The 16176-nt window shown below is 42.4% G+C and overlaps 1 protein-coding gene across 1 annotated transcript in view; it reads right to left on the minus strand.

The window, feature by feature from the left end:
• The window catches only part of LOC311129322 (protocadherin-15-like), a gene marked incomplete at both ends in the record, with an annotated part of 432090 nt that extends 416280 nt beyond the window's left edge, over positions 1–15810 (minus strand). The window contains one exon of the mRNA XM_084161599.1: positions 15720–15810. Within this exon, the coding sequence (XP_084017725.1) occupies positions 15720–15810 (91 nt within the window). The remainder of the gene's footprint in view (positions 1–15719) is intronic.
• Between the last annotated feature and the right edge of the window lie 366 nt (positions 15811–16176).

The following is a 16176-nucleotide window of genomic DNA, read 5'->3' on the forward strand; positions in this document are numbered from 1 at the left end:
GGCGATGGAGAGAGGAATATAGAGAGACGGAGAGAGAGAGAGAGCGAGAGAGAGAGAGAGAGAGAGAGAGGAATAGAATGAGAGAAGGATAGATGGAATGTGAGGGGAGGACACATGGCTGTCATTACACACAAAATCACACACACACACACAAACACACACACACACACACACACACACATACACACACTAAAGATCAGGAGATTTGGAGTGATTGTATTGAGAGGTAAAGAGAGGGATGAGAAAGGTCTGTGCATTGTCATCCAGATTGAGGCTTGACCTTTCACTAACCTTTCCTAAACTGTGGGGCCTGCTGATCGCGGATCCTCAGAGACAGATAGCACTGATGGACACAGAGTGGATATGCATGATGGGAATACTGCACTGCATAATGCTATGCCACACTGTTCAGACAGACTCACAGTACAAACTGACTGTCAGAGATATGAGACTGTTAAAGCATATGAGGTAAAGAGGAAAATGAGAAGGTGAAGAAAGAGCTCTAGGAAAGAGAATATTAGAGAGAGATATGGGATACATAGAAAGGCTGAGAGAGAAAGAGCTGTGTGATAACTACTTCTCTCATCTGTTATTGGTTTTTATGTTTCCATTTTATTTCCATGTTTTGATGTAGGGTTTAATGATAGATTGTTGCATGTTTTTGATTATCAGTCTAACTTACATTGCTAAAAAAAAATGAAGGGAACACTTAAACAACACATCCTAGATCTGAATGAATGAAATAATCGTATTAAATACTTTTTTCTTTACATAGTTGAATGTGCCTGACAACAAAATCACACAAAAATTATCAATGAATATCAAATGTATCAACCCATGGAGGTCTGGATTTGGAGTCACCCTCAAAATTTAAGTGGAAAACCACACTACAGGCTGATCCAACTTTGATGTAATGTCCTTAAAACAAGTCAAAATGAGGCTCAGTAGTGTGTGTGGCCTCCACATGCCTGTATGACCTCCCTACAACGCCTGGGCATGCTCCTGATGAGGTGGCGGATGATCTCCTGAGGGATCTCCTCCCAGACCTGGACTAAAGCATCCGCCAACTCCTGGACAGTCTGTGGTGAAACGTGGCGTTGGTGGATGGAGCGAGACATGATGTCCCAGATGTGCTCAATTGGATTCAGGTCTGGGGAACGGGTGGGCCAGTCCATAGCATCAATGCCTTCCTCTTGCAGGAACTGCTGACACACTCCAGCCACATGAGGTCTAGCATTGTCTTGCATTAGGAGGAACCCAGGGCCAACCGCACCAGCATATGGTCTCACAAGGGGTCTGAGGATCTCATCTCGGTACCTAATGGCAGTCAGGCTACCTCTGGCGAGCACATGGAGGGCTGTGTGGCCCCCTAAAGAAATGCCACCCCACACCATGACTGACCCACCGCCAAACCGGTCATGCTGGAGGATGTTGCAGGCAGCAGAACGTTCTCCATGGCGTCTCCAGACTCTGTCACGTCTGTCACATGTGATCAGTGTGAACCTGCTTTCATCTGTGAAGAGCACAGGGCGCCAGTGGCGAATTTGCCAATCTTGGTGTTCTCTGGCAAATGCCAAACGTCCTGCACGGTGTTGGGCTGTAAGCACAAACCCCACCTGTGGACGTCGGGCCCTCATACCACCCTCATGGAGTCTGTTTCTGACTGTTTGAGCAGACACATGCACATTTGTGGCCTGCTGGAGGTCATTTTGCAGGGCTCTGGCAGTGCTCCTCCTGCTCCTCCTTGCACAAAGGCGGAGGTAGCGGTCCTGCTGCTAGGTTGTTGCCCTCCAACGGCCTCCTCCACGTCTCCTGATGTACTGGCCTGTCTCTTGGTAGCGCCTCCATGCTCTGGACACTACACTGACAGACACAGCAAACCTTCTTGCCACAGCTCGCAGTGATGTGTCATCCTGGATGAGCAGCACTACCTGAGCCACTTGTGTGGGTTGTAGACTCCGTCTCATGCTACCACTAGAGTGAAAGCACCGCCAGCATTCAAAAGTGACCAAAACATCAGCCAGGAAGCATAGGAACTGAGAAGTGGTCTGTGGTCACCACCTGCAGAACCACTTCTTTTTTGGGGGTGTCTTGCTAATTGCCTATAATTTCCACCTGTTGTCTATTCCATTTGCACAACAGCATGTGAAATGTATTGTCAATCAGTGTTGCTTCCTAAGTGGACAGTTTGATTTCACAGAAGTGTGATTGACTTGGAGTTACATTGTGTTGTTTAAGTGTTCCCATTTTTTTGAGCAGTGTATATACTGTAACAACATTGTGGTACCTTTGGACGCTGACAGACAGACAACAAACAGACAGTGAGACTAGAGGGCACTGACCGACAGACAGACAGAGCAGGAAGATTTATGGTTGGAAATGGCCTACAAAAGGCACACACACACACACACACAAACGAACACACACACACACACACACCACAGACACTGTTCTTCTCATGCTTCAGCAAATGCCTGTGTTTCCACACAGAGAGCCAATCAGCCCTCATTTGTGAGTGGTCTAACTACCTCAAATTCCTCCCTGCTCCCTGTGTAATTATCCCGTCTGCATTCGTTCAAATTACAGGCTGTGGCCCCAGTTATAATCACTGGGCTGGAGCGCCACTGCTAGACTGAGGAACAGGTCACCGTGAGAAAAATACAGATAACACACAGAGACAAGGAGGACAAGAACAGGAAATATATAATCACATGCCACATTGAGTCCGGTCACTTACTCTGTATCCATCCATAGAGTAGATACGTAAGAGAGACCGTGCCATCAGAAAGTACTCACACCCCTTGACCTTTTTCACATTTTGTTGTGTTACAGCCTGAATTTAAAATTGATTAAATTTAGATTTTTTTGTCAGTGATCTAGACACAATACCCCATAATGTCAAAGTGGAATTATGTTTTTAGAAATGTTTGCAAATTAATTATAATTGAGAAGCTGAAATGTCTTGAGTCGATAAGTATTCAACTATTGTGTTATGGCAAATCTAAATATGTTCAGGAGTAAAAATGTGCTTAACCAGTCACATAATAAGTTGCATGGACTCACTCTGTGTGCAATAATAGTTTTTAACATGATTTTTAAATGACTACCCCATCTCTGTACCCCACATATACAATTATCTGTAAGGTCCCTCAGTCGAGCAGTGAATTTCAAAACACAGATTCAACCACAAAGACAAGGGAGGTTTTCCAAAGGTTCTCAAAGAAGGGCACCTATTGGTAGATGGGTAAAAATAACTAAAACAGACTTTGAATTGAATATCCCTTTGAGCATGGTGCAGTTATTAATCACACTTTGGAAGTTGTATCAATACAAACAGTCACTACAAAGAGACAGGTTCTGATAGGAGAAAACTGTGGATGGATCAACAACATTGTAGTTACTCCACAATACTAAGATAAATGACAAAGTGAAGAAAAGGAAGCCTGTACAGAATATAAATATTCAAAACATGCATCCTGTTTGCAACAAGGCACTAAAGTAATACTGCAAAGAATTTGGCCAAAAAAATAACATTTTGTCCTGAATACAAAGATATATGTTTGGGGAAAATCCAACACAACACATCACTCAGCACCACTCTTTGTATTTTCAAGCATGGTGGTGGCTGCATCATGTTATGGGTATGCTTGTCATCGGCAAGGACTAGGAAGATTTCTTGGGGCAATAAAAAATAAATGTAATAGAGCACAGGCTAAATCCTAGAGGAAAACTTTGTTCAGTCTGCTTTCCAACAGACACTGGGAGACAAATTCACCTTTCAGCAGGATAATTACCTAAAAAACAAGGCCAAATATATACTGGAATTGCTTACCAAGACAACATTGAATGTTCCTGAGTGGCATAGTTACAGTTTTGACTTAAATCAGCTTGAAAATCTATAGCAAGACTTGAAAATGGCTGTCTAGCAATGATCAACAACCAACTTGACAGAGCTTGAATAATTTTTCTAAGAATAATGGCCAGATATTTTACAATCCATGTGTGCAAAGCTCTTAGAAACTGACCCAGAAAGACTCACAGCTGTAATTACTGCCAAAGGTGAATCTTTTTTCCCTCCTTTTTATCCCCAACTTCGATCTTGTCTCATCGCTGCAACTCACAAATGGGCTCGGAGAGGCGACGGTCGAGTAATGCGTCCTCCGAAACATGACCAGCCAAACTGCGCTCCTTAACACCCATCCGCTTAACCAGGAAGCCAGCCGCACCTATGTGTCAGAGGAAACACTGTTCAACTGATGACCGAACTTAGCCTACAGGTGCCCGGCCCGCCACAAAAAGTCGCTAGAGCGCGATGAGCTAAGTAAAGCCCCTCTGCCCAAACCTTCCCCTAACCCGGACGAAGCTGAGCCAATTGTGCGCCACCCTATGGGACTCCGGTTCACGGCCGGTTGTGACACAGCTCAGGGATCGAACCTAGTTCTGTATTGACGCCTCAAGCATGTCTATGCAGTGCCTTAGACCGCTAGGTCACTCGGGAGGCCGCCAAAGGTGATTCTAAAACACTACATGCTCATTGAACATCTGATTTCAAAATTGTGGGTATTAATATGTAGTTGGTCCCCCATTTGCTGCTATAACAATGAGATGTTATGGGTATGTTGGACCTGATCACCGACAATGATGAGACAGTGTGGTGCCTGCCAGGACAGCAACCTCTCACTCAACGTGAGCAAGACAAAGGAGGTGATCATGGACTACAGGAAAAGCAGGGCCGAAGACGCCCCCATTCACATCTACGGGGCTGTAGTGGAGCGGGTCGAGAGTTTCAAGTTCCTTGGTATCCACATCACCAACAAACTATCATGGTCCAAACACACCAAGAAAGTTGTGAAGAGGGAACGACAACGCCTTTTCCCCCTCAGGAGACTGAAAAGATTTGACATGGGTCCCCAGATCCTCAAAAAGTTATACAGCTGCACCATTGAGAGCATCCTGACTGGTTGCATCACCGCCTGGTATGGCAACTGCTCGGCATCCGACCGTAAGGCGCTACAGAGGGTAGTGCGTATGGCCCAGTACATCACTGGGGCCAAGCTTCCTGCCATCCAGGACCTCTATACCAGGCGGTGTCAGAGGAAGGCCCAAAAAATTGACAAAGACTCCAGTCACCCAAGTCATAGATTGTTCTCTCTGCTACCGCATGGCAAGCAGTACCGGTGCGCCAAAAGGCTCCTTAACAGCTTCTACCCCCAAGCCATAAGACTGATGAACAATTAATCAAATCACCACCCGGACTACAGTGGCTTGCAAAAGTATTCACCCCCCTTGGCATTTTTCCTATTTTGTTGCCTTACAACCTGGAATTAAATTAGATTAGAAAACTTGAGCATGCATTACTATTCACCCCCCCCAAAGTCAATACTTTGTAGAGCCACCTTTTGCAGCAATAACAGCTGCAAGTCTCATGGGGTATGTCTCTATAAGCTTGGCACATCTAGCCACTGGGATTTTTGCCCATTCTTCAAGGCAAAACCGCTCCAGCTCCTTCAAGTTGGATGGGTTCCGCTGGTGTACAGCAATCTTTAAGTCATACCACAGATTCTCAATTGTATTGAGTTATGGGCTTTGACTAGGCCATTCCAAGACATTTACATGTTTTCCCTTAAACCACTCAAGTGTTGCTTTAGCAGTATGCTTAGTGTCATTGTCCTGCTGGAAGGTAAAGCTCCGTCCCAGTCTCAAATCTCTGGAAGACTGAAACAGGTTTCCCTCAATAATTTCCCTGTATTTAGCGCCATCCATCATTCCTTCAATTCTTACCAGTTTCCCAGTCCCTGTCAATGAAAAACATCCCCACAGCATGACGCTGCCACCACCATGCTTCACTGTGGGGATGGTGTTCTTGGGGTGATGAGAGGTGTTGGGTTTGCGCCAGACATAGCGTTTTCCTTGATGGCCAAAAAGCTACATTTTTGTCTCATCTGACCAGAGTACCTTCTTCCATGTGTTTGGGGAGTATCCCACATGCCTTTTGGCGAACACCAAACGGGTTTGCTTATTATTTTCTTTAAGCAATGGCTTTTTTCTGGCCACTCTTCCATAAAGCCCAGCTCTGTGGAGTGTACGGCTTAAAGTGGTCCTATGGACAGATACTCAGGGTTATCTTTGGTCTCTCTGATTAATACCCTCCTTGCCTGGTTGGTGAGTTTTGGTGGGCGGCCCTCTCTTGGCAGGTTTGTTGTGGTGCCATATTCTTTCCATATTTTAATAATGGATTTAATGGTGCTCCGTGGGATGTTCAAAGTTTCTGATATTTTTGTATAACCCAACCCTGATCTGTACTTCTCCACAACTTTGTCCCTGACCTGTTTGGAGAGCTCCTTGGTCTTCATGGTGCCGCTTGCTTGGTGGGGCCCCTTGCTTAGTGGTGTTGCAGACTCTGGGGCCTTTCAGAACAGGTGTATATATACTGAGATCATGTGACAGATCATGTGACACTTAGATTGCACACAGGTGGACTTTATTTAACTAATTATGTTACTTTTGAAGGTAATTGTTTGCACCAGATCTTATTTAGGGGCTTCATAGCAAATGGGGTGAATACATATGCACGCACCACTTTTCCGTTATTAATTTTTTCGAATTATTTGAAACAAGTTATTTTTTTCATTCCACTTCACCAATTTTTGACTATTTTGTATGCCCATTACATGACATCCAAATAAAAATCAATTTAAATTACAGGTTGTAATGCAACAAAATAGGAAAAATGCCAAGGGGGATGAATACTTTTGCAAGGCACTGTATTTTAATTGACACCTCCCCCGGTAGTGTACATGTAGAAATTACATAGACTAACCTGTACCCCTGCACATTGACTCAGTACCGGTAGCCTCATTATTGTTATTTTATTGTGTAACTTTTAATTAAAATTTTATTTAGTTTATTATGTAAATATTTTCTTAACTCTATTTTCTTAAAACTGCATTGTTGGTTAAGGGTTTGTAAGTAAGCATTTCACAGTAAGGTCTACACCTGTTGTATTTGGCGCATGTGACAATTATAATTTGTTTTGATTTACTTGATAACAGATGTTGGAACATTGCTGCGGGGACTTGCTTCCATTCAGCCACAACAGCATTAGTGAGGTCGGGCTCTGATGTTGGGCGATTAGGCCTGGCCCGCTGTCAGAATTCCAATTCATTCCAAAGGTGTTTGATGGGGTTGAGGTCAGGGCTCTGTGCAGACCAGTCAAGTTCTTCCACACCGATCTCGACAAAACATTTCTGTATGGACCTCGCTTTGTGCATGGGTGCATTGTCATGCTGAACCAGGAAAGGGCCTTCCCCAAACTGTTGCCACAAAGTTGGAAGCACAGAATCGTCTAGAATGTCATCGTATGCTGTAGCGTTAAGATTTCCCTTCACGGAAATAAAGGGCCTATCCCAAACCATGAAAAAAAAAAGTTGACATTACAGAGTATTTTGTGTAGATGGTTGACAAAACCACTTTGTACCACAACAAATTGTGGGAAAATTCTTGAGCTGTGAATACTTTCTGAAGGCACTGTATGTGTGTGTAAATGTAAGTGCAACAACTCTGAATGAGGGTACCTTTTCTGAAACACTATTTCAAAGCAACATTAGCTACCACACTCTGACATTGACTTTTATGTTACATAAAATGACACATCAAATACTTGACATGGGCTAGTGAAAATATGTCTAATTGTCAGGACTCGCCTAGACTCAATGAACCATATTTAAGAGATAGAATGTGTTTAGGTAAAAGCCAGCCATTAGTGCTTCTCTTAGCTAAGCCTACTCCAAATATGGACGCAAGAACAGCACAAACATACACATGGACGTACGTAATACAAACACTCAATCCAATTACAGGCTACAACCCATAGACATTAAAACCAGTAGATAGTGATAGCACTGACTTCATCCACGTATTCCTATGGAAAACTCCCGTTGGCACATTAAGTATTTCAATTTGAAGCATGCCATATTGATGAATGGGGCTGATTGGCACCAAAAAATCTAAGGATCATGGTGAAAGTGGCCATAACTAGCAAAGGATCATGGTCGATGTAGTGGTTTTCAACCTGCCTGAGAGAGTCAACCTTAATGTCTGTGGCATGAGGGCGCGAGCTTCCTCGTAGCCTGTCGGCCCGTGATTGGTCTGTGTCAGCACGTGGTGCTGTGTGACAACAAATGTAGTAGTCAGAATGGATCACTATTTAATAATTCACTGTGGGGATTGAACATAATAAACTAATTTTAGAGCTCTAAACGGCAGTGTAAAAAAATTGGTTTGGCCATTCTGGCGAATGTGATTTACATAGGCTTTCTAGTGCAGACCAGGGCTTTTGGCACCACTAGGTTGCTACGCAGTAGCCAAACATTAGAGCTCATGACTTCATGCTACAGACCGGACACTGGCGGCCTGCTACAACGGCCACATACAGTACATAGGCTACACACACACATACACACAAACACACATGCACAGAACATACACACAGAAAAAACACACTCCAACACGCACTCACACACAAGCACATATAAGCTCTCAAAACTGAAAAAATACACAAACATAAGCATACACAGAGTTGTTCTTATCTCAAGCAAAAGAGCAGATCAAGTTTCTTTAAGCAGGACTTAACTTTTCTCCAAGGTGACTGGAGGAAATTAATGAGCTGTTGTGTGTGCCAGCCAAAACTCTATATAGCTGTGAAAATAGCTTATTTAAAGGCATTACCTACAGTAGTTTCTCCAAGGTAAGCCATGTACTAAAGGAGACTAACTCTCCAGTAGTTGTAAAATGGTACAGATAAATCCATATTGTAGGGGTAATTCAAAGGTCAGTGCTTTCCTCACTCAACAGGGGTAGATGCTTGGCTGTTTATGCGTCTAGACCAGGGATGAGCAACTCCAGTCCTCGGGGGCCGGAGTGGTGTCACACTTTTTCTCCATCCCTAGCAAACACAGCTGATTAAACTAATTGCATTCCACACTGAAGATCATGATTAGTTAATTATTGCAGTCAGGTGTGTTAGTTGGGGCTTGACAGACAGTTTCCACAAGGAACCCACAAGGCTTTGTTTTCACCTTCAGAAGGAGGCATTCCATTCCATTTCTGTGCAAGTATCATGCTATATAAATACAGTATGAAGGAAAGAAGGAGGGAGGGAAGCAAGGAAAGGAGGAAGGAAGGAAGAAAGAAAAGAAGGAAATAAGGATACTTATTTAAACAAAGCTACAGTTCCTTCAGAAATTATTCATACCCCATGACTTATTCCACATTTTGTTGTGTTACAGCCTGAATTCAAAATGGTTTATTTATTGAAAAAGAAATACAGAAAGCTCTAATTTACATACAGTGGGGGAAAAAAAGTATTTAGTCAGCCACCAATTGTGCAAGTTCTCCCACTGAAAAAGATGAGAGAGGCCTGTAATTTTCATCATAGGTACACGTCAACTATGACAGACAAAATGAGGGAAAAAAATCGAGAAAATCACATTGTAGGATTTTTTATGAATTTATTTGCAAATTATGGTGGAAAATAAGTATATTTAGTGCCGTATTACCAACAGGATTCATGTTTTGGAATATTTTTATTCTGTACAGCAGCGTTTCCCAAATTCGGTCCTAAGGATCCCAAGGGGTGAATGTTTTGTTTTTTGCCCTAACACTACACAGCCAATTCATATTATCTTGGTGATTAGTTGATTATTTGAATCACCTGTGTAGTGCTAGGGCAAAAAACCTGCGGACCGAGTTTGGGAAACCCTGCTGTACAGGCTTGCTTCTTTTCCCTCTATAATTTAGGTTAGTATTGTGGAGTAACTACAATGTTGTTAATCCATCTTCAGTTTTTTCCTATCACAGCCATTAAACTCTGTAACTGTTATGAAGTCACCAAATCTCTGTGTGGTTTCCTTCCTCTCCGGCAACTGAGTTAGGAAGGATGACTGTATATTTGTAGTGACTGGGTGTATTAATACACCCTCCAAAGTGTAATTAATAACTTCACCATGCTCAAAGAGATATTCAATTTCTGCTTTTTTTTTGTTGACCCATCTACCAATGGGTGCCATTCTTTGCAAAGCATAGGAAAACCTCCCTAGTCTTTGTGGTTGAATCTGTATTTGAAATTCACTGCTCCACTGAGGGACCTTACAGATAATTGTATGTGTGTGGTACAGAGATGAGGTAGTCATTCAAAAATCATGTTAAACACTATTATTGCAAACAGAGTGAGTCCATGCAACTTATTATGTAACTTGTTAAGCACATTTCTACTCAAACTTATTTAGGGTTAGGTGATTAAGCAATATAGAGCATATCTATAAAATCCATCCAAGAAAGTAATTCGCTACTGCTCTGCTCTTCTTTTGTCCCCAGCTTAAACAAAGAGAATTTGTCCTCACCAAAACTATCTTAAACGTGGCGCGCAGTTTAGAGCATTTTTGAATAAGCTCACACCCACCCCCTCCTGTGAACCTTATTTAAACAGTATACATGTTTTTACTCAGCACATATAATAGAATATAATAGAAGTAGGGATATAACGATTCACCGATAACCATCGGTCCCAGGTTGAAATGTTTAAGATATAAGTCCATCAGCTGCGGGACCCCAAACCGATCCAAATGTAGCATGCATCGGTCAGAAAGTCGATTAAAACCTGATGAATCGCCTGTTAAAATTTTTTGTTGTTGCTCAAATTACTTTCTTTCTACCTTCCGAAAATACCTCTCATGTTTTGTGACAACTGTGTCCTCTCCTTCAGTGTCGAACTAAGCATGTAATTATGTTGACAGTCATTGATCTCCAAGTTATTTTGCATGCCGAACAACCCCAGGCAATACCAGTAGTCTAGTCAAACTGTGCGCCACACTCTCTGACCAACAAGAGGTAGGACTATTTTTTATTTTTATTTTATTTTTTATTTCACCTTTATTTAACCAGGTAAGCCAGTTGAGAACAAGTTCTCATTTACAACTGCGACCTGATCTGGCACATCTGTGCATCACCTTCAGCATTTAAATGTTTGTAAAATGGCTTGCACATTATTAGGCTTTACTTTTACCAAATGCAATGTTGAAAATTGTGTTTTACCTGAATAAAAGTAGCCTAAGCTACCGCCGGAGACACAAATCTCATCTGGCTATAGGTGCATGCTGATCAGAGCTTACATTAGATTTTATTTTGATTGTTCAGGTTCACCATCAGCAATAGTTTTGGTAGTTTTGCTTGAAACAATCAGTATATATTGTCAGTGTATATACATTTTTAGATATACAGGTTAAAGTTGATAATTTCATAACAGGGACAGCAATCACTTTTGCTACCCGCACTACATGGTCAAAGCGGAGAAGAAGAGAAGCTCACAGTGAGTCTGTCAACTTCCAAACGGTCTAAACCATTTGATTATGACACAGGGTGAATTTCGATGTTGTGCTGTATATTCATCGGCTACGTCATAACTAATTGTTAAAGATAAATATTGATACAGTACATTACTAGCTAAAACTTTTAATCTGTAAAAATGACTAATTCATTAGTGGGTGAGGGTGATTTCAGATCAAAAGTGTGTATGTGTGGGGGGGAGACAAATAGCAAATAAATCAAACTGCACCGAATTGTTCCTGCATCGTATCGGAGCCCATGTATCCTAAATAGAATAGAACAGACACTTAATTGTACATTTTACGAACATTTATTGATTTGCTGTCACAATACCCAAATTCACACATGCCGTTAAAGGGCAACTCCATCACTTTTCAACCTCATTTTCATTATCTCCAGCGCAATACCAGTCTCAACATTTATGAAAACGGCACATTTCTACATTTTGTAGAACAAAATATTAAGTTAAAAAGTTCTACCTGATGACATCATCAAAAGTAAAAACATTTTAAAAGATGGATTTTCAAGCACTATCAGATTTGCAGTGGTGTGGGGAGCAAGACAATACCTTCCCTTCGGGTACCCTGTTATGTCACAGAGAGGCATTTTTTTAGGACCTTCTTATCTTTTTAACCACTGATCATAGAGACATATGTTTTCACATATGTAGACACTGGTTTAGTGCTGGAGATAATGAATATGAGGTTGAAAAGTGGTGGAATTGCACTTTAAGGCCTGTCCATCTACTACAGTGGCAATTTTAGCATGTCAATCTTGGTGGGGCAAACCATTTTTTTTTGGGGGGGGGGGGGGATGCATGCCAGCAAAGCCACTACACAACACAACACAACACAAAACAAAAACAATACATTAATTGAACTATAGCGGTGACAAACGGTGCCCACAAACTGTTAGGGTCTACATAAAGCTGTCTCAACACCAGAGTCCCAACAGCAGTCCCAACACCTTACCACTGCTACACCTGGCTATCAGCAGAGCCTTGTCTGGCAGCGAAACAGTTCATATAGCCTCATTTGCTGCCTTTAAAAAAAACATTGCTGATATGGCTGACTTGCTTAAACAAATGTGGTTTCTACTGAGAATTGATGTGCACAAACAATGCATAAGGGGACGACAAGCAGATAAGAGGCAATCCGTAATTTCTATTAAGACGTAAGCGAGAACAGACGTAGTCAATATAAGTATTACCTACCCTTACCAGGTGTTAAGGGTAGGTAACAACACGTCTGCCACGCTGATCCTCAACATGGGGGCCCCTCAGGGGTGCATGCTCAGTCCCCTCCTGTACTCCCTGTTCACCCATGACTGCATGGCCAGGCACGACTCCAACACCATCATTAAGTTTGCTGACGACACAACAGTGGTAGGACTGATCACCGACAACGATGAGACAGCCTATAGGGAGGAGATCAGAGACCTGGCCGTGTGGTGCCAGGACAACAACCTCTCCCTCAACGTGATCAAGACAAAGGAGATGATTGTGGACTACAGGGAAAAAAAGAGGACTGAGCACGCCCCCATTCTCATCGACGGGGTTGTAGTGGAACAGGTTGAGAGCTTCAGGTTCCATGGTGTCCACATCACCAAAGAACTATCATGGTCCAAACACACCAAGACAGTCGTGAAGAGGGCACGACAAAACCTATTCCCCCTCAGGAGACTGAAAAGATTTGGCATGGGTCCTCAGATCCTCAAAAGGTTCTACTGCTGCACCATCGAGAGCATCCTGACTGGTTGCATCACCGCCTGGTATGGCAACTGCTCGGCCTCCGACTGCAAGGCACTACAGAGGGTAGTGAGTACGGACCAGTACATCACTGGGGTCAAGCTTCCTGCCATCCAGGACCTCTATACCAGGTGGTGTCAGAGGAAGTCCCTAAAAATGGTCTAAGACTCAAGCCACCCTAGTCATAGACTGTTCTCTCTGCTTCCGCACGGCAAGCGGTACCGGAGCGCCAAGTCTAGGTTCAAAAGGCTTCTCAACAGCTTCTACCCCCAAGCCATAAGACTCCTGAACAGCTAATCATGGCTACCCGGACTATTTGCACCCCCCCCCCCCCTCCCCTACCTTGACTAGCCGGTGCCCCCGCACATTGACTCTGTACCGGTACCCCCCTGTATATAGCCTCCCTACTGCTATTTTATTTTACTGCTGCTCTTTAGCTATTTGCTTTTTTAAATATTTTTTTTATTAATTAACACTTTAGTTTACATTTTTCTTTAAAAAATTGCATTGTTGGTTAAGGGCTTGTAAGTAAGCATTTCACTGTTATGTCTACACCTGTTATATTCGGCGCATGTGGCAAATACAATTTGATTTGATTTATTTGTTCAGCACTTTTGAAATGTACAGTGACAGAATTCAGAACATGGGCCGTTCTTACAGTGTTCTCCCTGTACACCAAGTCAGAACCGTAGGATAAATGAAGGGGGCATATAAGCAGACAATGAAAGCTCCTACAATATTCGATGATTACATTTATCTAAAACAGGTTATAGGCTACATGTGCACCACCAAGTCAGAACAGAAGATGAAATTAAGAAGGGAAAATAGACCAAATGATTAAGGTGAGGCACATGGGCTACTAACAGCTTACTACACAACATACACTTAGTATTACTTTCTTAGCTACAGTATACATATCTCCCTGGCATATTACTTAATTTATGCAGCAGCATACAATACATTTTTGGACTCACCTTGTTGTGCTGTGCTCACTTGAACAGGAAGGTGGTACGGCGGTCCTTCGTTGCCAAATTTTGTCATCAAACTTTGTCATCAAAGTCTTGCATTCTCTGGATTTATGGTGCTTTCAAGACAACTGGGAACTCGGAAAAGTTTGAATCATGATGACATCAGTGATCTTCAGGTCGGAGCTCTAGAAAGAGGCCCGAGTTCCCGACTTACAATTCCGAGTTGGATGAACGTTCAAAACTTATTTTGCCAGTCGGAGCTGTTTTTTTTTTCCTGAGTTCCCAGTTGTCTTGAACTCACTTATGTCAGATTTCCCAGTTCCGAGTTAACAGTTGTTTTGAGCGCGGCAGAAGTCATGCTGGATTGACAGCATGGTCAATGTTGAATGTTTATAATTTTAAGCTTGAAAAAGATACCCTTAAACCCAGAATTGGGACAACACACCCACTCCACTGAATAGCAGACTAGTGATTGCTTTGCAATGCTTGCAGTTAGCCACTGATTCCTTCCAAACCACTCATTGTTGAATTTGTGATTTCCAACGTGTTGTGTAATGTTTGTTTAATTTCTCTTCATTATTTCTCTTCATATGGCAAGGATTAAAAAGCATTTGCCAGTAGATTGTCGACTTGATTCATGATGATGACAGCTAGCTAAGATTTTAAAAGTATGATGTTGACAGTGTAGTATTTTTTAAGTATTTTTACTTAAGGTGTTTTTTTGGGTGTCTGTACTTTACTTTACTATTTCTATTTTTTACAACTTTACTTTCACTTCACTACATCCCGAAAGAAAATAATGTAGTTTTTACTCCATACATTTTCCCTGACACCCAAAAGTACTTGTTACATTTTGAATGCTTAGCAGCACAGGAACATGGTCCAATTCACGCACTTATCAAGAGAACATCCCTGGCATCTCTACTGCCTCTGATCTGACGGACTCACTAAACACAAATGTTTTGTTTGTAAATTATGTCTCAGTGTTGGAGTATACCGCTGGCTATTCGTAAATAAATAATTACAAAATGGTGCCGTCTGGTTTGCTTAATATAAGTAATTTGAAATTATTTATACTTTTACTTTTACTTTTGATACTTAAGTATATTTAAAATCAAATACTTTTAGACTTTTACTCAAGTAGTATTTTACTGGATGACATTCACTTTTACTTGAGTCATTTTCTATTAAGGTATCTTTACTTTTACTCAAGTATGACAATTGGGTACTTTTTCCACCACTGGATGTTGACATGATCAGTCCAATCAAAGCTACTGTAGAAATAACGTGATTTGACGTCATTTTATCTGTGGCCAATGACCTTGAGCCTTCTTGGATCGGCACTTCTAATGTAACTCTATGGCAGCACCCAAGGGGCTTGAATTTTCGAGCTCTACCCTTAGATTCGGCAGTGAAGTAGTGTCCCCATGAGTGACAGAACACTGAGCAAATCACAGCGCAACTAGAGATAGGCTTTACTATCTCAATGTTTTTTGTTTAGTTTTTTTACATTGTTTGCAAACTGATATGTGACACGTATTAATGCCAAAATAACATGCAAAACAGGCAACCCCACCTGCCCCACCTGCCCTGAATGACAGGTCGCCACTGATCTACTGTACCTTCTGTGTCTTGGGCCCAGCTGTAGGTGGCCAGACAGAGAAGCACCATGCCTATCCCCAGCCATCTGAAGAGACACGACCTCCGTCGCATTTTCTGTCAAACGTTATTGCTTGCCCACCTGGACGGGAAGAAAAGAGAGACACTTTTAATTTACGGGCCAGAGATAATTTCAGCCCAGATGTCCCTGTCCAGCACACCCCTATCCAACACACACCTGCCAGTGTGCACACACACATACTGTACACACACACACTGGCAGGCGCACAGAGACACACAGACACAGACATGCACGCACACACTCACACACACACATACATCGTACAGAACACCCAAGGTTGTTACTGAGCCATTGTGCTCATTCAGGGACACATTTGCAGGCAATGTGCATGCTGCTCACATTATATGTGTAAAGTTCCCATGGGTATGTCACCATGAGTGAATTCGGTAGACATCACA

Source organism: Coregonus lavaretus (assembly GCF_964263955.1).
Source record: "Coregonus lavaretus genome assembly, chromosome: 1".
Lineage (NCBI taxonomy): Eukaryota > Metazoa > Chordata > Actinopteri > Salmoniformes > Salmonidae > Coregonus > Coregonus lavaretus.